The sequence below is a fragment of the Camarhynchus parvulus genome, chromosome 2 (genome assembly GCF_901933205.1).
Source record: "Camarhynchus parvulus chromosome 2, STF_HiC, whole genome shotgun sequence".
Lineage (NCBI taxonomy): Eukaryota > Metazoa > Chordata > Aves > Passeriformes > Thraupidae > Camarhynchus > Camarhynchus parvulus.
In genome coordinates this window covers 100,622,384-100,647,340 of record NC_044572.1, presented here as the reverse complement: position 1 = coordinate 100,647,340, position 24,957 = coordinate 100,622,384, and the positions used below count along the sequence as shown (strand labels likewise).

Sequence of the window (24,957 nt, the reverse complement as noted above, 5' to 3'; positions counted from 1 at the left end):
ATGCTGAGTACTCATTGGAATAAAAGACTTCCTTCTTGGCTGCTATTCGAAAAATGTGAATTTATTTGTCAGTGAAAAAGGTACATTTGCGCTCCTCATCACAAAACCTGAATGATCAAGGCTCTGCACAAGGATGGACCTGTGAACCACATTCCTAAGGACCAGCTGCACCTAAGGAAGAGTCTGTTACCCACATCTAGCCCAGATAAGTCGTGGATGCCCCATTCCCACCAGTGCTCCAGCCCAGCTGGATGGGGTTCTGAGCAGCCAGGCCTAGTGGAAGGTCTCCCTGCCCATGGCACAGGTTGGAACCAGATGATGTTAAAGTTCCCCTCCAACCCAAACCACTCTGTCTCTTTGATCCTCTGTTCCAGCATTTGTACTGTATTAACTGGATTATGGTGTCATACAATGTGAAAAATGCATATTTTATGATTAGCTTTACGCAAATATTAAAATGATTATTATATGTGTTATGTTATAAGGTTATGCTGTATTAATTCTTCTAAGTAGTGTGTTAAATATAGTTTTAGGTTATAACTTAATGTTAAAATAGAAACTATGTATGCGGGATATTTTTTTAAGAAAGGAATGAGGTACTCGCACCAGATAGCAGCCACAGGATGCCTAAATCTTCCAGAGAAAAAGAATTTATTGCTTCATTATCAGAAGAAACAAACTTCTTCCCGCCTCGCTCAGCCATGAAGATGCCGCCAGGATTCAGAGGAAGAAGCCAACACTGACCAGACAGAATCCTGTGTTTGAATGGAATTTATGCATCATGTATGAGGTGTATGAATATGCCACAGGCTATTGTTTTTTTGGGCTAATCCTCTGTTAACGTGTGTACTTTTTCGGGCTTATTTTGCCCAGAAAGAAGTACCTAGACATCCCTAACTCTTTGTTTCTATTGTCTCGTATTGTCCTAAATCCTAATTGTCCAAGTTTTTATTACTCTAATTATATTACTATTTTTATAAACATTTTATTACTATTAAACTTTTAAAATTGTAAAAACAAGTGATTGGCATTTTTCACACAAGGATGGACCTGTGCACCTTGTTCTGAGAAACCAGCTGCACCTAAGGAAGAGCCTGTTACTCCCATCTAGCCCAGATAAGTCGTGGATGCCCCATTCCCACCAGTGTTCCAGCGCAGCCTGGATGGGGCTCTGAGCAGCCTGGCCTAGCGAGCGGTGTCCCTGCTCATGGCACGGGTTGGAACCACAAGATGTTTTAAGTTCCCTTCCAACCCAAACCATTCTGTGATTCTGTGATCCTCAGTTCCAGCATTTGTACTGTATTAACTGGATTATGGTGTCATACGAGAATGCTTATCAGAGGCCAAAAAGACCATCAATGTTTATTGTTTCTCCTAAAGGAGGACAAAACACAGGCGCAAGCAGCCCAAACAAGTGGGTAGGAAGGTGAGAAACACAGTGCTGAAAAATCCCTCTCTAGTTTCCTGTCATTTTCCGCTGCTATCAGCTCTTGTTTCCGAAGGAATCTGTTTTCTCCACGCTGGTGCGTGCCACAGAGGCTGGAACTCCCGCGGACACCCTCAGGCACGGCTGAGGCCCGGCTCCCCGTGGGGCCGGGATCCCCGCGCGCCGGGACAGCCCCCGCTCCCAGAGCGGGCACGCGCGCTGCGGGCGCACCCCGGCGCATGCGCGCTGCCGGTCTCCTTGGCGCGGCGCGGCGGAGGGCGAGCCCGGGCCTCAAGGAGAGGGATCGGGACAAGGAGGAGCAGCAGGAGCAGCAGGAGCGGGGACTGCCGCTGCCGCCGCCATGCTCCTGTGCGCTGTTCTGCGCGCCGCGGCCGCACACTCGGTAAGGGCTCCCTGCCGCCGCCGGCCGGGAGTGGGAGAGGCCGCGGGACGGCGGGGAGGCCGCGGCGGGGCGTGGGGGCCCGGGGGTAGGGCGGTGCCTGGAATCCCAGTCTATGGACCGCGGACCCGCATTGCCGGCTCTTCTGCAAAGACGGCCTGGTCAGCTCAGTGTTTCTAGCAGCGGCTCTCGCAGTGTAATGTCACGGGATGGCTGCAGCCTTTCCCTGTCATATGACCTGTCCCATCCCTGGGAGCGTTCGAGGCCAGGTCGGATGGGACTCTGAGCAGCCTGGTCCAGTGGAAGGTGTCCCCGCCCATGGAACGACGTGATCTTTAGGTCTCTTCCACCCCAAAGCATTCTGCGTTAAGAAAGCTCAGAATTGCTCAAGAATTAAGTATTAAAATACACGTAATTTAATATAAAATTATTTTTTAATAGAATAAATACTTGGAGTAAAATTATCAAATCTTACTAATAGCAGCCAGAATCTAGAAATCTTGTTCTGGCAGGTCAGAGAGGCCAGAGAATAGTTGAACAGAACAGTTGAACAGAACTTGCATATGGGTCTGTGTTCTGTTCATTCTTCAGGTTTGGGCTTACATTTGCCCTCCTGTGCCAGTTCTCAGTGTTTGGTTGGATAAAAGCTGAAGAAGCACACAGATGCTTACTGGAGAAGAAATTCAGTAGCAGTGGTGGTTTCTGCAAACTTTATAGCAGATGGCATGTAAAGTCAGGAATTGGGAAATTCTTCATGGAATGTTGGATGAGAATTTGTGTTCAAGGCACTTTATTAAGCAGTAGCAGAGTTAAATCCTTTAATTTCTACAATATTTCAACTGATCAAGGCGGGAGTCGAGAGATTTGCCCTCCTAATAGTACAGGAGAGCCCTTAATAATCTCTTCTTGACTTATTTTAAATTATAAGTGATGGTAGTAGAATTAGTGGCTTACAGTTAGAATGGCAATCAGACTGGTTCTGAAAGCAGCCACTGACAGTATGTGCATTATTAACCCTGTACTTTGCTTGTAGGCAAGACAGATCCGATACTTGCACGGAACAGCAGAGCGCAATGCCACTGGAGCCTTATTTGTGGTAAATAATCTGCTTTACTGTAAGGGGGATGGGTCAGAAGAGTTTGGCATGTTCTTCTTCAGATCTGCCTAAAAGCTTCTGATGGGCAGAACTTTGCTATAGAAACCTACTGCCATTTACAAATAAGAGGTTTATTTTCTATAGAATCTTCTATTAGAGTTGTAATGGAATTTTATTTTAATTTCTGGCTCTTGTGTTTCTTACCTTAAATAGTGAAAATGCTCCATAATTTGTATGTGATTGCAGATGAGACTTTGCTTAAACTTTATTTCATTATAAACCAGTTCTTGTTTATTTATGTTAGTTGAGTTTGTAATTGAATCTCATTAAGCTTTTTGCAGGTGCAGTTTCTTGCTTTCTGAAATTTGCTGCAGAATTACCCGTGGGCTCAGGTCCTAGCTGTGTTTACAGGAGTTGAGAAGTACAGTTCTTGTTGATGTTCTGTGTGATACAGCAGATCGTACAATGAGTTGTAATTGAGGCCATTAAGCACTGTCATAAAAGGCATAAACAGTAGTAGTAATTGAAAAAAAGTAAAAAGCCTTTGAATTTAAGTGTGTAAAGCAGCTGTGTTGTCTGTCTACCTCTGAAGAGAACCTGAAGCATCTCAAGAGAGTGTTTATTTTGTGCTATTCTGCTCCATTCAGAGCTTTAGCTGGTCTGCAGTTTAACACCTGAATGATTTGGCATTTTCCCAAAACTTGGTAAAAATCAGCCCTTTACTAGAGAGTTGACCACTGTTGAAAACAGGTGCTCAGGATTTTTGGACATGTTGTTGTGGTTATTTCCTTTCTGCAGCTGTCTCTACAGCTTTAATCATAAAATGAAGTTAATAGGATCGCAGTATATGCTTTGTGTAATTTTCCAGAAATCTGAGCAGGAATTGGTGATTTACAGGGTGAGAGCTGGTGTTCAAGGAATAGAGGAAATGCTGTAGTCTGGCAATTTAGGAAACTTCAAGTGTAGTTGGGGGTTGGTGAAGACAGGCAAAAGATGCCTTTGGCACCCTAATGGCTGTTATGTCTGACATATGAAGCTAGATAGCTTTGTAAATTCAGGATTTATGTAATTGTTTAAATTATTTGCTGCAGGGAGGAGCCTCATAACAGAGAAAGGCAAGTAGAAAAGCTGAGTGTTTTGCAGATGTTTATTTAATAGCATCATTGATGACTTATTCCGCAGCGGAATTTTTGCTAAAGGAGCATGAGAACTTGGTTCTGTGGCGGTTTGATTTTTTTCTTGTTTTTTTTCTCAGTTGTTATTTTTTTAATAAAGGTAATAGTTGTTCTTCTCTGAAGTAAAAGGTAATGGGAAGAAGACAGTTGGATGTCACTATGTGTGTGTAATTGTTTGCCCTAACTAAATTCCAGATGCTACTTAAAGTGGGAGATTTCAAGGGAAACTTGTCCTGCTGGTTTGAGACAAAGGCATTCTTTTCATCAACACCAGGTGTTCATATACAATCAGAAAATTGGACTCCCCCTGGACTTCTGTAGAGGAAAAAAAAATTTAAGGTTTTGTTTGTTTGTTTTTTAATTACAAGCAGAAGTATCAAAAGTTTGTTTAAAAACTGCTTGTGCAGGACGGGAGTAACTCAGACCTGTTGTGGTGGTCCTCTTAGTATGTCAGTTTACACACAAATGTCATGAGTTTGTTTTACAAAGCTTATTGCTGCTGCTTCTTGCATTTTTCATCTATACATGAGGAATGTAAATGCATGCAGTGTATTTGTGTTGTAACAGCAGAGGACAGGCTAGCAAGGGACCTGGTTATCACAAAATCTAGTATTAAAAGGCATTTCTAATTGGCATGCCCATGCTTCCCTTTGCAAACATGTTACATGTTAACAGAAACACACAGAAATCAGTAAGAGAACTTCTGCTGAAATGCCTTGGTATTCTGAAACACCCAGGAAGAGCCTAAGTGCTATCACAGGCAGCCACATCACACTCCCAGTGAGAGGATATCAAGTACAAAATTAGGTAGATTGTTTGCCCATAGGAATGTAAGAGTGATGCTCCAAATCTCTACATTCTGATGCCTAGGGAAGGCCTGATTCCAGAGACATTTATTATGATTACCTTTCTTCTTTGAAATATGCATTCTCTATACTTGACTTTTACTTGATTTTAGCCTTCTTATCAGCTAAAACTTAGCTCTTCTACTTTATTTTTTTCAATACACAGACTGAGTTTCTTTCTTCAACAGCCTTGATGTGGGCTTTGTCATAGGGCTGCACAGGAGTTCAGCACAAAAGGTTGAAGAATTGCTGTATTCAAATTTTAGTTACTTGTGAAGTTGATCAGTGAGATACTTGTGTTTGAGACCACTTCCACCATTCTTAAAGTAAGAGGGGTTTATATCTTGAATTCTGTTGGAGTAGTGAATGTAGGGTACTTTCCCTTTAAAGGACAAGTAATACATGTTTCTTCACTGCTGATTTGATATGGATTCTGAGCAGGTTGTTGCCCTAAACATTGCCCCTGCAGACCACCCAGTTCTCTCATTTTGGTTTACAGTGCTTTGGACTGGTGTTTGCCATAGGGCATAGGTCAAGTTTCAGGCCAAGGTTTTGCAGTATACATGGAAACTAAATTATTCTAACTATTCTGTTGTAATTCTTCAGTGCTCTTTAATAATTTTGTGTATCAATAAAGACAGATGATTGCATCACTGGGAAAAAAGAAAGCATAATAATAAAATGGCCCAGGTCGGTGTAGCAAAAGGAATATGAGGTGACCATTCAGCAGCCTTAGTGGCTTCCATGGGAGTGCACTGGCATCTGTGTCTTGGGTAGCCCTTGCAGTGAAGGTATTCCTACTTAAATAGGCTCTGTGCTGCAAGAGAATTGTGATACAGTCAGTGTATGAATGGAATGAAAACTGGAATTTATTAAATTGGGGAGCATGAGAAGAGACTTGGAAAAAGACTTGAATGGGGGGAGAGTGCAAGGAGAACAGAGCCAGGATCATTTCAGTGATGCCAGCTGACAAGACCCCCAAAGGCAATGGCCTCAGAGAACATCAGGAAACACTTTTTCACTATGAGGGTAACAGAGCACTGGCACAGGTTGCCCAGAAAGGTTGTGGAGTCTCAATTATTGGATAGATTCAGAAGAAGCCACCTAGACACAGTCCTGGGCAAGCAGCTCTGGGTGTCCCTGCTTCAGCAGGGGAGTTTGACCCAGGTGGCTTCCAGAGGTTCCTTCCAACTTCAACCACTCTGTAATTTAAAATAGTACTCTTTCCAATACTGTGTTCTTATTTCTGATCTTGTTCTCTAGAATCTGTATCCTAAAAAAACGTGGAAGTGCACCCATGTCATTTAAGAGTATGTCAGTGTATGCAAGTCTCAGATAAATGGCACATTATCAGACACATATAAGACAGAAGAACATATAAATTCCTAACTGCTCAGGAGTCCTAGAACTGTATAAGCTCTTGATGAAAACTATCAACTTTCCATGGCCCAGAATTAGATTAAGCCCTTTCAGGAAAAGGGAAAATATAAAAGGTGGCCTGGCTTATTTATTGCTCACCTCTGCTATAGCCTTTACAATATATCATGAAACCTTGCTACAGCTACACTTGTATTTTCCAATATAAACTCTGTATTATTCCTCTTCACATGTAGGGCATTTAAGGATATCAGTTTAGAGATGATACACTGAAAAGAACAGCTGCTCCAGACAAAGAGGGAATTTTTAATAAATCAAATACATTTATTTGTAAAAGCAATTGAGATGAAGTACAATTGCTAACTATCAAATAGCTACAGAAGGCAAAATAATAGCAAAATAGGCATGCAGATTTGAGATGGAAAAGCTAAGTTATGGAAATATTTACCATGAATTGTGGAATTGATCTGTGCAGCTAAGACATGGAAAGATCTGTAAGGGAAAAATAATAAAAGTTGTACAGTATTTCCAATCAGTCTTCTCTCCATCAGCCTCTTTTGAGAGCTTTTTTTACTCTTTTTCTACCAATAAAATTGGTAGAAAACACTCACCAAGACTAAATATGAGTCATCAAATCCTTCATCTGGAATGGTCAGTCTGAAATAATGGGAATCGTGTTCCTAAAAGCTCTTTTATGTTGTAAAACACAATAAGCAAGAAATTAACACTAAATAAAATATGAGTGTGTTCAAAGAGCATCATTCATCCTTCTGTAATTCCTGTTCTTATAGGAAAGTCATCCTTGGTGCAGTATTTATCCATGGTAGTTTTATATTGGACTTGAAACTGTGGTGAGGGCACAATGCTTTCAAACTGATGGTGATAGTCATATTGTGTGCTTTGGGGTATAGACAGGATAAGCAAAGGTAATCCCTGGACAGACCAACAGATTTAATTGAAGTATTTGCCCTTGCAATATTTCCATATTAAAATTTCTAAATCCGAGAATAGCTGTGGACCACACATGTTCTAAGTTCTTCACTGATGATACAAACTTCACTTCAGTATGCAGGTGTCTTGGCAATGCTAAGGTTTTCATTAAATCCTTTGCTCCTTAGTAAGGAGTGTAGTGCGGCAACTGCAAAATCACCCTCAGTTACTGGAGGAAATGATGCAAGTGGAAGTCAGTGGAGGGGGCTACTTTGTTCTAAATACACTTCTAAAGCTTTTATTATTGGCTAGTTGTGGATTACTTTTAACATCAAGCCTCAAGTATAGCTTGTATTTTCCCACAAACTTTCCCTTTGATTTGCAATTTTCTCAATTTGAAAACCATATGAAGTTTGGAATTAAACTTAACTATAGGTGTTTAAAAGAAATCAAAATGAGCTGCTTAGAGACAGCTAAAAATTCTGTGCAGGAATATTTTCTGGTGGAAAAGGATTTTCACCAGAACTAAGATTTTGCTACAGGAAAATGTTACTTTTTTCAAGACCTCCAAATTTGTATTTTCTGACTATAGAAGAAATAATTAAAATTTGATGTTTCCCTAGAAGACCACCTTAAAAATAACTTATTATAATACCTTATTTTGGAAATACTAATTCAGAATTCTGCTTCTTACATTTTGATTCAGAACTGTATATAAAATGAAAATGTTGAAATCGATTACAAATCAAAACACTATATTAAAATGGATTAATAATGTGTTTGAATGTGCAGATATTTTAATTCTACAACAAACTTCTGGATGAATTGTGCAGCTTTTTTAAAATTAATGTTTCATGGTAAAGGGAAAAATGAACTGTTGTTTTAGTCTCTTGTTTATTAAGGTATTAACCAGAGCGTTCTTACTCTGCCTATTGTAAATTTGAACATAATTATCAAACTGTATTAACAGTGTTAAAAATATGTATTTTGATAACAACACCATACATTTTCTCAAGATATAATTTCATGTATTTCTCAGTAAATAATTTCTTTAGTAGGAATTAATGGGAATAGGTAATGATTTTCAAGAGTGATGAAATAATTACCAATATTTTTGATGATTTTCCCAAATATATTTAATCACTTTGGTACTACATTTTTATGTGGAATACATAGTTTTTATTCAAGCAGCTCAACCGTAACTGTGTAATGAGAACGTATTTTACAACAGTAAATATGTCCTGAATATTTTTCTAACAATCCATTTTTACACGTTTTTCTTCTTTTCTTGAAGCATAGAGATAGTCCTGAAAACAATCCAGATACTCCCTTTGAGTTCACACCTGATAACCTAAAGGTATGCAGACAAAAAAGAAGTTGAATACGCAGATTTTGTCTTTAGAGCAGTACTGATTTGTTTTCCTTCTTTGCCTTTAACAAGCGAATAGAAGCGATCATAAACAACTACCCAGAGGGACACAAGTCTGCAGCTGTCATGGCAATACTGGATTTGGCCCAAAGACAGCACGGATGGCTGCCCATATCAGCTATGAACAAGGTATGTAGTACTTGATTATCTTTCAAGCATCATTTTATTGTTTTCTTTCAATATCTTACTATAATATTAACATGAATTAATAAAAGCTTACTAACATGGGAATTTACATGTGGCACAGAATTGGGAGAATTCCCTGTGAGACTACATTTTTAAAAATAAAAGGGAAAACTAATGCAGAAAAACTTACGGCTCTGTTTATATAATATTAGCCCATTGCTAGAAACTACAGGCAGAACAAATAAAAAATTAGATAAAACCTATCAGATAGACTCTTCTCCCAGAGTGATCATAGAATTAGGAACAGAGACTTGATTTTGCTCACTGCTGAATGTGGGGGAAGAAAAAAAGGTAATGTCAGTGGAGTTTTCTTCCTCCCATATTAATGGCATTTCATACATTGCCTGGATTACACTTAGTCTCTAAATCTGTAAGGACTCTGCAGAGCAATGTTAGTGTAGTTGATGTCAGGAGTGTTGAGTAACACCTCACAGCAAGTGCCCAGAAGACTTGTCAGGTTAATTATTAAAATTGTTTCAAAATAACCAGGCAAACAACTACACTGCTCCAAAGTGAGAGGCTGCATGACAGTAACTAAATACCAAGAAATAAAAAAATCTGGTTTATATTCATATGAATAAATCTGTTATACTTTGTGTTACCATCTGGCATACCATTAATTTTAAAGTATAAAGTTTTAAATTCAATTTAAGGTGAGGATTTTGAGCATTAGAGGAATGACTGACGGCGGTAAATGAGCATTTAAAGAAAGGCAACTTACGTCTGCTACAGTTTCTACAGTATAACATAAAGCCTCAAAGCTCCATTAATGCTGGCAGTGTATATTAGTTTATTTCAGTTTCAGGTTGATATTATGTTTAAAATGATCTTAAGGCTTTTAAGTGAACAGATATTTTCCATGATTTGTTGTTTGCCTGCTAGAGAAACTGGAACGTAAAACAGTTACACTATTGAAATCAGAGCCAGTTCTCAACTTGAGCAGTTTGCCAGGGTTCCATGTTAATGAGATCAGGGATACTTGCACTAGAACTGGCTCCATGGAGATCATGCTCCAATATTTACTTATTATCTGGGACAGGAATCTGCAGATGTAGCCTGGTGTGTCACAGAACCTGAGGGAGACCTGCTCTGTATGAATTAGATAAGCACAGTACCAACTTAAAGGTATTCCTTACCAAAAGGCTTCCATGGATTAGTGTAAGCAGGCTCCTCCAGGTTTGTTCATTCACACAGCCCAAGTGCAGTGTGAGCTGGAGCTGACTCCTTGCATCCCCTTGAGTCTGACAAGAGATCCTGGAGGGGACCTGACTCAAGCTCCTCGCTGTGCGGATCCACAGCTTAGTCAAGTTTGTAATCAAGCAGGGTGATGCCATTCAGAGAACTCAGGTGTCCAGTCTTGGCAATTGGCATAAAATACATTTGTGCTTTGATACCCACCCCCACCCTCCTACTTACCTGTTACTGCAAACAGGACAGGTGACTTCACTGAAATGGTTTGCTAAATACCTTTACTGCTGCCCTCTGAGAATTCACTGTAGCATGTTTTTGCCTGTCACAGGTGGCTGAAGTTTTAGAAATGCCTCCCATGAGAGTCTATGAAGTAGCAACCTTCTACACCATGTACAATCGCAAACCTGTTGGGAAATACCACATTCAGGTCTGCACCACCACGCCATGCATGCTGCGAGACTCTGACAGCATTTTAGAAGCCATTAAGAAGAAACTTGGTATGACACAAGTTTGTAATATACTTCTTATATTTTTTTTACCTTTGTTTAATGATACTGAAGTAAAATTCTTCATGTAGTGGAAGAAAAAAACTGGCCTTGTTCAGCTTCTTAAGGTTCACATGGGCCCACCCCTATCCTGTCAAGGTCCCTTTGGATGATAACATGATGTTAACATAATTTTTGAATTCTCCATGGGAAAAGTCAATTGAGAATGGTGCATCATGGGTTGTAAGGAATACTCAATGGTTTTGTGTATGGGTTGGAGTTTTTTCCTCCTTTTTGGGTGGTTATGGGGAGAAGACAGGGTAAGATCAGCAACTGACAACTCTTCCCCTTCTATGAAAAGCTGTGTTAAATTTTTCTAAGAACTGGTGATAAGAGCTGCAGAACAGCTGCCAATCATCTGTAATTTCATATACTTTGTTGTCTGAAAAAGGCATATTTAGATGAAATGTCTTGTTACTGCATAGATAGCTTGATTTCAACTGAAACTCTCAGCTTGAGAAGTCAAAGCAGTAAGGATGATTCTGTAGTTTCTACTGAGACAGACCTTACTTACAACTTTGATTATTTCCATCCCATTCCTACTAGTAAATGGAGGAAAACTGCTTTTCAGTATTCTTCCTTCCATGGAGTATTTGTAGAGATCAGATTCTGAGATGTTACTTGGACTAACTCACATATTGGGGAAGGTCTGTATCTCTAGCAGTAGAACAGTAACATGCCATGGATGCTAAGTATGTGTACAGTTTGGTAAATCATCTTTTGTGTATAACTTGAAAGTTGTTTATGAATTTGTAGCTAACAGTGTTTGGATGTTGGTTAATTTGGGAATATTCAACATTGTATATTAATGCATCTCCTATCAGCACACAAAAGCTATGTGTCCCTATTTTTCCATTTTATTGTACTGATTACTAAAAATGTTCTTGAGTAGATCTGTTGTGTTTCTTAGAATTGTCATTTCATGGTTATTTTTCAGTGATTCATACCTGTAAACAAGGTCTCAAAAATGTATCTGAAAATTGACTTAATGGTTCATTAGAAACTTCTGTTTAATGGAAACATTTTTGACTCATTTAAGGGGGCTTAACTTTGCAAATGCTTTTAAGGCCCAACTACAAGTAATGCAATGTCCATGGAGTACTTAGATTCATGCTTTATTACTCTTGTTCATAACCACTACTAAGCCTAATTAATTTATTGGTTTAGGTATTAAAGTTGGGGAAACAACATCTGATAAGCTCTTCACGCTGATAGAAGTGGAATGTTTAGGTGCTTGTGTAAATGCACCAATGGTACAAATAAATGACAATTACTATGTAAGTACTGCATTCCCTTTTAAAAGATAAAACTTCTTTGCTGGCTTACCTGTATTTTCCAGTTGTTTCAGATTGTGAAGTTGTGATCAGTTTTCCAATTCCTATTGACAGGCTGAACTCATTTCCTGCAGCATCTTTTAGTTCCTTGGCCTCTTGCTAGAACACTTCATTTGTATCAGGTGTATCAGTGTATTTTTCATTTCAGTTACTGTCTTGATTTACAAGAGGAGTGATGCATTTTTGTGATTGTGGTCTGCTTGTAAATCTGCAATTTTTAAATAGGTATTTGATAAGCTTTTGAAAGCATTTTAAAGCAGTCTGTTGCAAAGTATGCACTAATTTAAGAAGTGATGTCTTGAACTGTACCCAAAATCTTTTTCTTGGAGCCGACACCATTCTGCATGACACACGTTATGTGTCATGGCATGTGTGCAGTGGGTAGGCAGAGATCCAGCTCCCGAATACCAGGAAGCTGAAAACACAAACATTGTTTGTTTTAACATAATTTCTGCAACTACACACAAAATAAAGTCTCAACATTAAAATGACAGTAGACTTTTCAATTTTTCTGCAGGAAAATCCTTTAAGCCACAATGTGTGTTAATGGATAGGATCAAAATTACCTGTGCTAGGGTCACACTGATCTGATAAATTTGAAGTGCTGCATTTAGCATAACTGGTGACTCTCTCAGTTTTGTCAGTAATCTTTTTTTTTTTTTTTAACAGGAAGATTTGACACCCAAAGATATTGAAGACATAATTGATGAGCTGAAGGCTGGCAAAGTTCCCAAACCAGGCCCAAGGTAAGCTATATGTACAACAAACTATAATATATGATTGCCTGTGTTTATAAATTATATATATGATATTGGTCACCTTCTGAGAAACTAAATTACTTTTCCAGTGATTTGAGTTCACAGCCTACAGCTAAAAAGCATTAATTAATTTACTGAACAGAAGTGCATATATTCAAAGCCAAAACAACCTGGAAAGAACTGAGAATTTGCATGTTCTTGGTGACTGACCAGAGGAGCATAGAATGTGAAAACATGAATTCTGATTTGTCTTAGTACTTAATAGGTGAATGATGTTACCTGTTGGAATTTTTCTTTAGATCATTTAAACCAACAAATTCCTGTTGGTTGGTTGGTTGTGTTGGTTTTTTCTGATTTCTGACAAAAACCAAAGATTGTAAGTTAGTGAGAAAGGTGTTACTGCTGAACTTTTCTTATCTGTTATTTCCCACTGTTCTTTGTTAGCCCACCTACATTTATGTCAATGGGGAAATTAATTTGACTTCGGTGTTACTTATTCCTATTGTTTCTATAAAGATGTATTGAGTACAAGAACAATAATCTTAAAACAGTTACAGTTTCAAAAAAACACAGGGAAGCATCCACCTATAACAAAACTGTGATTGATAAAATTTGATGCTGCCTGGCCAACTATAAATTAATATAAAAGACAGCAAGTGGTCCTAGCTTGCATTTCAGTTATGAATTTTTTTGTCACTACTTGGATTTGGAACCCTCTCACTTTAACAGCTACATCACACTTTTTCTGAAGGTTGAATGGGAAGGACAAAATAAAAAACAGTGGCTTCAGCCTTAAGCCAGATTTTTGACTGTCTTCTATCCAATGATTAAACAGAATCTGAGTTTTTATCAATACCAGCAATGAATAAATTGCTTTCATTTTTCAGGAGTGGACGTTTTTCTTGTGAGCCAGCTGGTGGCCTTACTTCCCTGACTGAACCACCCAAAGGACCAGGTTTTGGAGTTCGAGATGATCTCTAAGGATTTTTGTAATATAAGATAAACTGTCTGAAAAGAATAAAATATCTTCAATCTCAGTAAAGTTATGCACATTCTAATGTTTTGCTTTTAAAAATTAACAGCAATTAGACTATCTAACTTACTGTGGTTTTAACTACAGCACAGTTTAATCACAATTCCAGATTATAAGAAAAGTGGTTCTGTAGACTGTGTAAAGTGACTCCCTGAGCATGTCCACTTACAGTCAACGAGAGATGAAATGTTGCATCTTTTGATCTGTCATTGAAAATTTCAGCTTTTTTTAAAGCTCTTTGAAGAAGCAACAAAACTAAATTACAAATCTGGCAAAGGCACAAGGAACCAAACTGAAAGGAGATCATCTGACAAAACTTCATTGAGTTACTTTTATTGGCAATTTATAATCAAACAAACACACACAAACAGGAAAGGTTATCTGAGCTGTGTTGTATAAAAAAATCTCATAGGTTCAGTTAGAAGTGGTTCTTCTTAAGCTTAATGCTTCTTAATATCATTCTGTAATCAGGAAAAATGTAAAGCCCCAAAGAGCAGCAGTATTCTACTAAAAGAATTAATAGCAACAGAAACCAGCTAACTTCCTTTGCAAGTTTATTTAGTACAGACAAGGTACGGAGTTGGGAGAAGACAGAATACATGAGAACAGTTCAACATGTGCTTAAGGGTAATACTATCTGACACTGGATCTTTGATTCACAGATCCTTCTTTGACCTTATTACTGTGCACCATCTACTTGCAAGAACTAATCTGTGTGAAATTGAGGAATTTCTTTCAATATAAAAAAGCTGAAGATAATTTTTTTAAAAATTGACTGCATACTGACACTTCATACCTATGCTTGTAAAACTGGGCATATGCTTTAGCTATACGGACATACATTTCCATGTAAATTAGGAAATGTGGACCCATCAGTCACCTGAGACCATATTGTGTTTGTCTCTTCTCATTCTGCCATGAAACTTGTATTTGTATTACAGTTGATGAGACAGATGAAGCTTAACTGTATCATTTATAATTTCATTCTACATTATATTTAGTTTGTTTTGATAGTCTGATTAATAGTACTTCACCAAACTATTCTCCCTCTTCAGAGTTAAATTGTGTTTTTACAGATTATGTGCATAATGGCTATGTCAGGTAGTCTATTCATGCACCACCTTTATTTCAGCACACTGTGAAGTTCCTTCACACGCCATTAAAAAAGCAGTATTACTGTTGGTAGTTCTGGGAACATAATATATCTGTAAACCATTTGTATGAGAAACTTGCTATCTCTTCCATATCACTGTATTTCTAAAATGAAATAATTTAATTGCATACAAATGGAAAAGAAAATTCAATAAATACATACAACTCATGAGTGAAGCAGTTTCCAGACAAGCATGAAAAAAAATCTTGTGTAGAAGCAGTACAGAACATAGTGCACAGGAGAAAATAGTACATGGATTGAAATCTTATCTGTCATTTAAAGCCTCTGAATGCTCTTCTGAAAGGTCACTCCATGTTTGTAATAGCCTCAGGCCTTGTAGCAGGCCAGGCATGTGGCACTGTGTGGCACTGCTCCAGAGACACGAGATGAGGCAGACTGCATCTCACATCTTGAATCAAAGACAAACTCATTTCAGTATCCCAGCCTGACTACGCTGTTTGTTCCGTTTTAACAGCAAAGCTGTATTCTAGTTCATACAGCTTTACCATATTCTAACCTGTGAAGTACATGTTGAATAGAAGTGAGGATGTTGCATGCATTGTGGAACTGTACTGTGCTACAGTTATTCGTGGTTTTGTATGTAACAGTGAAATCCCATGGGATTCATAATTGTGTTGAAGGGGAACAGTTTTGAACATGCCAAGGTTAAAACATCCAACTATACAAAAACAAAGCTCTAGAATGCCAGACTCCACCCATTTTTAAAGCCAGAATGAAATTGTAGCCTTATCCCACTTTTCTCCCCAATTTATTCCATCTGCATGTGACAATTTTGATGTCTGTCTCAGGAGCAGAACATGGACCTCCACAGTTCCCATATTTTGGAGATTGTTAGTGATGTTCCACAAACAAGCTGTCAGTCATTTTGATGCAACATGTGAGAATCTGCCAATCACTTGACTAGAATAGGATAATTTACATTATCCCTACTGCATGGCACAAATCTGATACATCACTCTTTAAATTGAGTACTGGAGGGACAGCTACGGGACTGTAAAATGATTGTAGACATATAAGAAAATAACTATTACTCTTCTCTCTCATCTTACCCTCTTCATTCATCAAACAATTATATGAGGCTTTATGGTCCTGGTTTCTCCTCAAAAAAGTATGGGCAATCATTGTATTAAATGGTTTTAAAAAAATCACATCTTGGGTTATTTCAGGTTTTGTTGAAATTTGAACATTTCAAACATCTCAAGTAGCAATACATATTCTGCATTATTTGTTACATGTAGCTGTTTACTATATACAATAAATTATTTTCACAATGGTAACTGATGCAGGATTGTGATGAGAATTAGCAAGGTGATCATTATTAAAGAGTTGCAGAATAGTGAAAGAATTGATGCATCCTGGTTCTCTGTTCCGTTTTTTAACAGCTGTAGGTAATATCTTGTGCTTGCTTTTACTAGTACTAAAAATGTGTATTTTACTACATACATTTGCAGTAGGGCATTTTTGGTAACAAATATTAACAGGACAGAATTGTCATTATCCTCAATAGCAGAGGGTCACTAATATTAATTCTAGGCAGTAGCACTAACCTGTCAAATAATTACACACTTGCAATTCTGCTGTTCCAATCAAGCAGTTAATATCCTGGATTATAAGAGTACTGGGTGGTGAGTTAAGCAAAAAATGAGTCAACCACTGCACCAGTCCACACATTCCTGAAACTGTTACTCCAGCACCAACAGATTCTGTGTTTTCAGTGGTCTTGTTTGCCTCTCCTGAATGAGGCAAAAATTAAAGAACTCACATATTATATTAAGTCTCTAAAAGTGGAAGATAACAAAGTAAAAGAAACTGGGGAAGAAATAAAAAAAAAAAGACTACCTTGAGAAGATTTTAAAATAGGTAGTCTTGAGAAAGGAAATGTGATTTAAGACACAGAAGTACAAGACACCAAAAGAATCCACTGGACTGCGAGAGTGGGAGACGATAATTCTTTCCTTTGGTGAAGACAGAAGGAAGTGTGGAGTAATAGGAAATTCTAGATAACCAATGAAGTGTGTGATGTTGGATAACAGAAAAGATTTCCATGACCACCACACACTGCTAGAAAAATGTTATCTGGAACAGTGTTCTGTCATTCAATAGGGAGAAGCAGTGAAATCCCATTCCACCTGTGCAGGACGTTTGCTGGCCCCACAGGCTGACCTGCCAGTTATCCCCTAGAGGCTGGTGCACATGCTTCCACCTGTGTGGCATCCTGCAAGTTCTTATGTCAGATGTTGGTACTGCAGTCTGACATTTTCAGTCCTTCAGTTACTAGACTGAATTGAGCAACAACACAGTTCAACCAGATGCTGGACCTGTTTGTCCTAAGACCAGTAGTTCACAGGGCTGGTGACACAAGGTGGGAGGGCACATCAAGGGCAGTGCTATGCACACCAACACAGGGCAGCTACAAAACCATCTTGCAGCTGTGCTAGATGTAGCAGGGAGGGAGGGGCTGCTGGAAATAAGGGCAAGAAATTAATGTAGGGGTAGCAACCAGTGGTCAACTGACTGATGCTTTTCATTAGTCCAAACAGTAGTTCTTACAAAAGGCTTAAGGAACAGTATTTTTTCCAGTTAGTGACAGATATTATTATTATTATATCTTAACATCTCCTGCTGCAGATACTGCTCATAAGACTCCTTCCCCAATACCTCAGCTGCTAGTTATGAACACCTAACACACACCAAATTTCTGGAATTCCACACTACTCGTGCACAAGGAACAAAATGCAGTATCACAATGCAGGCCACACCTGTAGCCTGTCATGTTTTACAGTGTGGATCCATGTATAGTACCATGAAAAGAAAAATTACTCCACCTTTGCAAACTGCTCTTACTCCACTTATGCTGACATTCCATAGGCTGTGTGCTACTCAAATGAGTTTTCCAATTCTAGAGAAGCCTCTACCATCAACCAAACACAAAAGAATATGAAGGCAACTCCCTATGTGACATCTCAGCTGACAGAGATCTTCCTGGCCACCAGACAGTACCCACTGTACACTAACAGAATCAAATTAAAGTGAAGGCATTTGCTTTAGAACACAAATTATCTGTACCAGCATTTGTACAGGAAGATTGTGAAAGCAAATGAGAGAAGTTTGTCTGAACAGTAAACCGTGGAGCTTGGGAATATGAGAGATTTTTGATGCTATCCTCTATCCATGCTGGTACATCATGGAGGAGGATCAGAATATACAGTCCACACAATAGGTGTCCTCAATCAAAGTTATCTTCTGATACTGAAAAAAACCCACTTTTCTAATAAATAAGAAATATTAAGGAATATCTCTCCAGTAACAGAATAAACCAATCCAGTAGCAGAGTGACCACAGCAATTAAAACTATGCTAAAGGGCTTTGTTTAAAGATGCCGTGACAAAATACTACACCTGGCAGCCCTTGAGCACCTCCCAGAAGCGATCTGGAGAGCATTACTCGAGAACCCATGAGTACAGCACCAGACGTGTTCCTTAAGTCCTGCCACATACTACTCTTGTCACAAGCAGATGCAAAACCTTTCACGAGAGCAGATGAATGACCTCCTTCCAAGGCTGCAACTAGGGCTACATCGTCAGTCAACGCCGTAACCCCTCAGACGTCTTTATATGACGTTTGGCTCATTTGTACAAGCACAGCACCCCCAAAAAACTAGTTTGGAAACCCAGAAGTTGTCTCGTCCTGCAGCGGCGGGCGGATGGGAATTGTGCCTGTGTTGCAGTGTGATGCAGGATCTTATTCCAATATGCCTGAGTGGGGGCTGGGGGGAAGCAGCACTGTCCAGACCGCCAGGCGCGGCGCGATCAGCATCCCACAGGCTTTCGCGAAAGCGAACGGCCACCCCGGGCTTTCCGGCACGGCGCCACACGCACCTGCGTCCGGGGGCTTCTCCCAAAAACCTGCGGGGCCTTTAACCGCAATCCCTCCGTACCCGCCCGGTGACGGGAGAGAACACAGGAGGGAACAGGATGGGCAGCGCCCGCCGCGCACGCGCATAGCGCCGGACAGTTAAAACTCACTGCGCCATCACCGCCGGAAAAACCCCTCCCCGGGGAGGGAGCGGCAGCGCCAGCACGGAGCGAGGCGAAGCGGGACGCGCTGGTGGCTCTGGGTCGGCTCCCGTCCCGCGGCACGGACCGGAAAAGCTCTCGTCCGCCACCTCGCCCCATGACCAGCCGGGGCCGCCGCCGCCATTTCCAGAAGGTTCCAGCGGCCGCAGCCCAAGAGGATGCGCGGCTGCCCCCAGCAACCCCCCGGTGCGCATGCGCAATGCTCGCGCCCTAGTCCTCGTCCCAGCACCGTCCGTGTGTGGCATCCCGCGAGCCCGTTATTTCCCATCGCCCTGCGGGCGTCCGCGCCCGTCTCCTTCGGGATGGGGACGGCTCTGGGAATGGCGAGAAGCTCCGCGCTGCCCACCCCACCCCGAGCGCTCTGTCGTTGGCAGCGGCACCGCTCGCCCGCGTCCCGTGCCCTGCGCGAGGCCCACGTGGGCGGCGCGCGGCCAATGGGAGCGCCGCTGGGAGGGGGGCGGGGGGAGCCGAGCGGCGGCGCGGGGTGTGAGGAAAGGAGGGAGGGAGGGAGAGAGGGAAGAAGGGAGAGACAGGGAGAGAAGGAAGGAAGGAAGGTGAAGGAAGGAAAGAAAGAAAGAAAGAAAGGAAGGGAGAAGAAAAGACGGAGAGAAGGGCGGCCGGGGTGTTTGCAATCCCCGGAGCCGCGGCTGAGCCTCAGCCCCTGAGCACTGCGGGCGGCACTCGCTGCCCTGCCCGATTCCCCGCGGCCGCGCCGTCCACAGAGACAGCAGCAGGAGGAGGAGGAGGACGCGTCCCGCTGCCGTGCTCCCGGGAGAAGGTAAGGACTGGAGCGCACCTTCCCGGCGCGCGGCGGGGACCCCCGGCCCCACCCGGTGCCCGCGGGGTGCCGCCCCCTTGTCCCCGAGCCCGGGGAGCGCCCACCCGGTGCCCGCCTCGGCGGTGTCAGCGCTGCCGCCGTGTCCCCCCGGGCAGCGGGCACCGCGCCTCCCGCCCTGCTCCGTCCGGCCGCGCTGTCAGCCCGTCAGCGCCGCGGTGGGGGCCATGGCCGCCGCTGTCACCGCCTGGCCCGCCGAGCCTGGCCCCTGCCCCGCCGCCCGGCGTGAGGGGCCCGCCGCCTACGGGAGGTTCCCGCGGGAGGCAGGGCCGGGAATGTGCGGGGAAGGTTGTGAGGCGGCACGGGCGAGCGGGGCGCGGGTGCCGAGCGCGGCATGGCAGTGTACACACACACGGCACACAGACACACACGCACATAATACACACGCCCCGCCTCCGTGTCGGGAATTTCGGCTGCTCCCTGCAGCCTCGGGAGTTGCTCCGTCGGTGCCGGCCCCGCCGAGGCTGCTCGGCAGGATAACGCGTTCCCTGCCGTCCCTGCCAGCGCCAGGCAGCCGCCGGTGTGCATGGAGCGCGGCAACTCGCGCTGCACAGGTGACAGCAGGCAACAAAGGAAGGGCAAGGAATGAGAGAATGCCAGGCTCGGTTCTTCATTCTAATTTCTGTCAGACTCTCGAGGTACCATTGATAATATTCAGTCTTGTTTGGTTGGGTTTTTTGTTTTGGTGGAGGGTTTTTGGGGTTTTTTTTAATTTGGTCTTTTTTTTTTCCCTAAAGAATGTGTATGCAATAAAAAATTAAAGGATTCTTTTTTTTTACTTTAAACTCTCAAATAAAATAAATATTTTGCAGAATCATAGAATCAGTTAGGTTGTAAAAGACCTCTGAGATCGCTGAGTCCAACCTGTGACCAAACACTATTATGTCAAGTAGACCATGGCACTAAGTGCCGTGTCCTGTCTTTCTTTAAACACCTCCAGGGGTGTTGATTCCACCACCTCCCTGAGCAACATGTTCCAATGTCACTTATTTAATATTGGTATTAAATATCAATTATTTAATATTGGTATTATTGCGTAGAGCTCCTGTGGAAGTTGCCTGGACACTGTCATTGTGTTCCACGCCTTTCTTCTGCAGCCCGTGTGATATGGAAGAAAGGGAATACTGTGCCCCTGAATTACAAGGTAACTGATGGGATAAAAGAAATCTTTAATGGAGAAAAGTAAGTAAGTGAGTGAGTAGTGATGCTTACAGGAACAAAAAGCTATTGGACAGATGTGGAGCAGTCCGAATGTACTTATGTTCCAGGAAAAAATTGTCTAATTTTGGAATGCTAGGAAAGGGTGAGATCATCATGTCTATAAGAAATGATTAACTATTATTAAACTAATTCATTTTGACAAATTATTGACAAGCCTTGATTTGGAGGTTGGGGGCACTTCCTTCTCTCTAATTTTGAAACAGCAAGGGTGTGGGTGTTTTTCAGTATGCGAGTAGATGGTAGCTTGGTTGTCCTCAAGTCTTGGTTACTGTAGGTAGGGACATGGTGAGCTGCTGTGCAGGTGCTGTTGTAGCTGCAAGGAGCCTGTGCTTTCTTTTCCTTCTTCTGCAGTAATCCTTTCCTATAGTTCACTGGGTAGAAGTCCCCAGAGCAACAGATCTTCAGCATTATCTGAGATGTCAAAGTGTTTCAACTGTTCTTTTTATTTGAGGTTTGTGCAGGTGTTGTGTATCTCTTGCTTTTCTTCATTCTTTGAGATGGAAATTCAGACTCCCTGCTGACCTTGTGATTTGATCAGCTGGGGACCTTTATCTCACCCTCTGTGGATTTAGTAGGTTTCTCTGCAAACTTGAGAACAGCTCTGTTCAAATAAAATTGTAGGGTTTGAGGTACAGCAGAATATTTCTCTGGGAAGGTAATGGTGAACCCATTGACTGTCTGTGTCTTTTTACATTCCACCTTTCCCTTAATAGTTCTGCTTTTCTGTATGTGTTTTGCAAGCTAAAATGTCAAGGAGTACCAATGTTTTTCTTGGCACTCAGAGGACCATGATGGCTTTCTTGTGGCAAAGTTAGTTTTTCAGAGTGTAGTGTGTGAATCCCTTTTCCTATTTCCAAGCTTTTCTGTAGTAATCACTGAGTGTGGGCAGTTGATCAGAGAGCCTTTGGTTCTTTCACAAAGATGACAGCTCAATCTTTCAATTATAAATACTTCTGCCTTTCTATTGCCATCTCTTTGTGTGTTCTTCTCCCACCCAGAGGATTATTCAGAATTGTTTGTGAACTCAGAATACTACAGACATTAAAGTTTAGGACAGATGTTGTGTAAGAAAGCAAGCCCCATGCCGCAAACTGAAGTCTGTGTGCAGTTTCTTCCAACAGGCTTGCACAATTGGTGACTTCTTAGAGGAAAGGGTCTTTTAACAAGCAGGCTAAATGAGTGCTTGTGTGAAGCTTCTGTGTTTGCTTGGCATTAGTTGCAGGAGGTACTGCTATGTTGCCACTTAACCATGGGATTAAAAGCATACACTGAAAGTTGAATATCTATGTTTACAAATCAGTGGGTCACCAGTCATTCTCAAAAAATAGTTTCTTTGCACCCTTAGATGTCTGTTTAAATTGCTAGAAACTCCAAAAGCTGTTGCAGCTTAACTAGGTGCAAGGTCCTGGAGGTCCTTTTTAGTGGAAATCTAGGCACCTAGAAATGACTGAGCTAGAACTTCTTCCTCAGTATTCAGAACTTCTTCCTCAGTGTTGGGCATACAGGCAGAAAAACAAATTGTATTTGTTGAACTGATTTATCATGTTTAGACCATCTTAGGCTGATGAAATTGCCTGAGAGACTAGCGCAGTTGGTCCTCTTTAAAACTGGAAAAAACTATTGATCACGAAATACGTAATGATTAACCTGCTACCACACTGTTAATATACACACTCAGAACAACCTACTTTTGACATTTTTTTGATCTTACCCTACAAAGTGATGGGCTGGGCATGACTGTTTGGTGTTTCTTCTTTTCTGTGTTCTCTTGCAGATGGATTGTTATAAATGTTGATTGGTCATTTAGTCTCCAAATCAAACTATTTTTTAACTACATCATTAGAGTCTACTTAGACTCTAGTGACAGATGGTATGAAATAAATATTAGCACAAACTCAGTCTTGCATTTTGTGTTACTACACTGAATGATTTTATTAACAGAATAACAAAAGTCAGAGCTCTGCTGACATCTTTAGGGGTTTTTTTTCCTCGGTTCATTATTATTCCAGAATACAGAAGAGTCTTTAAAGTTCTTCTGTAAGCTTATGGAGGCAGTTGAAGACCTTTATTGCCACCTTGCTTAAAGACTAAATATTCATGTAGAGACATGAAGCCCTTGAGAGTATGACTTTGCCTTAGTTTATTTTAGATTATTTCCCTGGATCTTATGAAGGATCCTTACGTCTGCTGCAACTGCTTTTGTCTTTCTCAAGCAACATATGAATAAATGCTCCCCAGTTCCATGGCTTCTACACAGAGTGCTCTAGGTAGTGATAATGTCACAAGTGGGTTGATGTCACACTGGTTTATGTTAAGAAAAGCCATTAGCAACATCAGAGACAGAATTAGGGGCTATATTAGAGGCAAAAACTAAAAATGCACTCTGAGGAGGAAAACTTTATATATATTCTTCTCTGGCAATCTGCTTTCTACCATTGAGTAGCTTGCTGGAGATAGAGAGTATTGGAACAACTCTTTCCTTGCCTTATATCTTACATTCATGAGGCTGGAAAGCATCAGGTAGAAAGCAGATTTTCCCCTCCTCTCTGGGCTTCAGAATGTATTCAGTGCAACAAACCCCACGTAACCCTTACACATTTCCAAGTGTTCTGTAGTAGATCTTAAAAAGTTCCATTGTTTGATGACAGCAGAAATGAGCTTATGTGTAAAGACATTTCTTATGGTTTCCCTTCTCTTTCCAAGCCTTTTGCATTACTCCTACCTAAGAGCTATCTGGCTGTCAAGCCTTTCAAGCTCTGTTGGCCAGATAATTTTCTTAGCTGGTTCGTGGAAATGTCTTCCTCTTGTTTGTTTCCTTCAATATTATGTGCAACAAACAACGAACTGAGAGAAACCAACATTCTGTGGTGCTCTGTACTCTTCAGCAACCTACTTATCTGGGTTCTTACTACTAGTTTAATAATGAAGGGAAAATGGGCCTTTCATTAGTGTTGCTCTCTTTCATGTGTGGGTAATGCTAATCGATTCATCTTTTGACTTCAAGAAGAAACAGGTGTCTTGACACCCATTTTACTTTTTTTAAGCAAATAAAAAAAATTCTAGTTTTTGTCTTGAAAATAACTGGTTCTTTGCTTTCCAGTCCCTTTGATTCTCCAGATGACACAGTAAAACTTCAATGAAAGTCAACTGCAGTACTCACTGTAGTTTTACAGCCCTAAATAGTTATACTTGTCTGCAAACAGTATTCTGCTTGTTCTCTGTTTCCACTCCATCTGTTCCCTTGCTATCTCTTTTCCCCCAAAGAAAGATTATTTCTGTAAAGGAGCTGACAGATGATTTTGTTGTTATTTTTGCGAGCTTTGGTGATGGCCAAGAGGTGGCAATAAAGCCTGTTGAATATGTTGCGTGTCATCACGATTTAGCCAGGACAAAAACCTCTGTTATCCATTTGGGAACCTATGAGTAAGCCAAAATTGCTTTCTGTCCTGCATCTACTGTTTTAGATTCTTCTTATGAATGGTAGCACTCCAGCTTCCTGCTTTACCTGTCCTGAATCCTGCTATAACTGAAGGACTGCGAGTAGGTGTTGGCGCTTCATCTGTTTTAGCCTGTGAAGGGCCTTTGTGTGTGTTTTAAGTCATGTTCTTTCTGGCAGTGCTGCAGATAAGTTGTGGGTTTTCTTGGTTTTAGATTGGCAAATTATCATTAGTTTATGAAGATTTAAATAGAAATTATTGAGGTTGTAGTAATAATGTATGGCATAGTTATGAAATCTCTTGTCTTGGAGATCTGTAGGTTTCCAGAGGGAAAGTAGATTCCTGTGGAAGGAGTTGAAAATTGTTTGGCAGTAGGTTTGCTTATTTTATGTTTGTCAAAGCACTGATAAAGAGGCTTTTAAGTTTTATTCTGGTAGATTCTGCATATGCAATAATCTTTCTTAATTGAAAAATATTTATTTAGCTACA

General features: G+C 41.0%; 2 protein-coding genes across 2 annotated transcripts in view; both read left to right on the top strand.

The window, feature by feature from the left end:
- The first annotated feature begins 1,666 nt into the window (after window positions 1-1,666).
- On the top strand, window positions 1,667-14,260 carry NDUFV2 (NADH:ubiquinone oxidoreductase core subunit V2). Its single transcript, XM_030971449.1, has 8 exons — window positions 1,667-1,829; window positions 2,860-2,922; window positions 8,544-8,606; window positions 8,691-8,807; window positions 10,384-10,552; window positions 11,768-11,877; window positions 12,604-12,680; window positions 13,580-14,260. Exons 1-8 carry the CDS (start codon window positions 1,788-1,790, stop codon window positions 13,671-13,673), a joined length of 735 nt encoding a protein of 244 aa, XP_030827309.1. The 5' UTR covers window positions 1,667-1,787; the 3' UTR covers window positions 13,674-14,260.
- A 5,294-nt stretch (window positions 14,261-19,554) lies between these two features.
- ANKRD12 (ankyrin repeat domain 12) overlaps window positions 19,555-24,957 on the top strand; it is a 59,922-nt gene continuing 54,519 nt past the window's right edge. Inside the window, exon 1 of the mRNA XM_030971047.1 lies at window positions 19,555-19,753. The gene's annotated coding sequence lies outside the window, so the exon portion shown is untranslated. The remainder of the gene's footprint in view (window positions 19,754-24,957) is intronic.

Bases quoted from the DNA above. Each gene is read 5' to 3' on its own strand.
- NDUFV2 (XM_030971449.1), top strand. From the start codon at position 1,788: ATGCTCCTGTGCGCTGTTCTGCGCGCCGCGGCCGCACACTCG. The intron at 1,830-2,859 runs GTAAGGGCTCCC...CTTTGCTTGTAG, and splicing joins GCGCCGCGGCCGCACACTCG to GCAAGACAGATCCGATACTT. The intron at 11,878-12,603 runs GTAAGTACTGCA...TTTTTTTAACAG, and splicing joins AAATAAATGACAATTACTAT to GAAGATTTGACACCCAAAGA.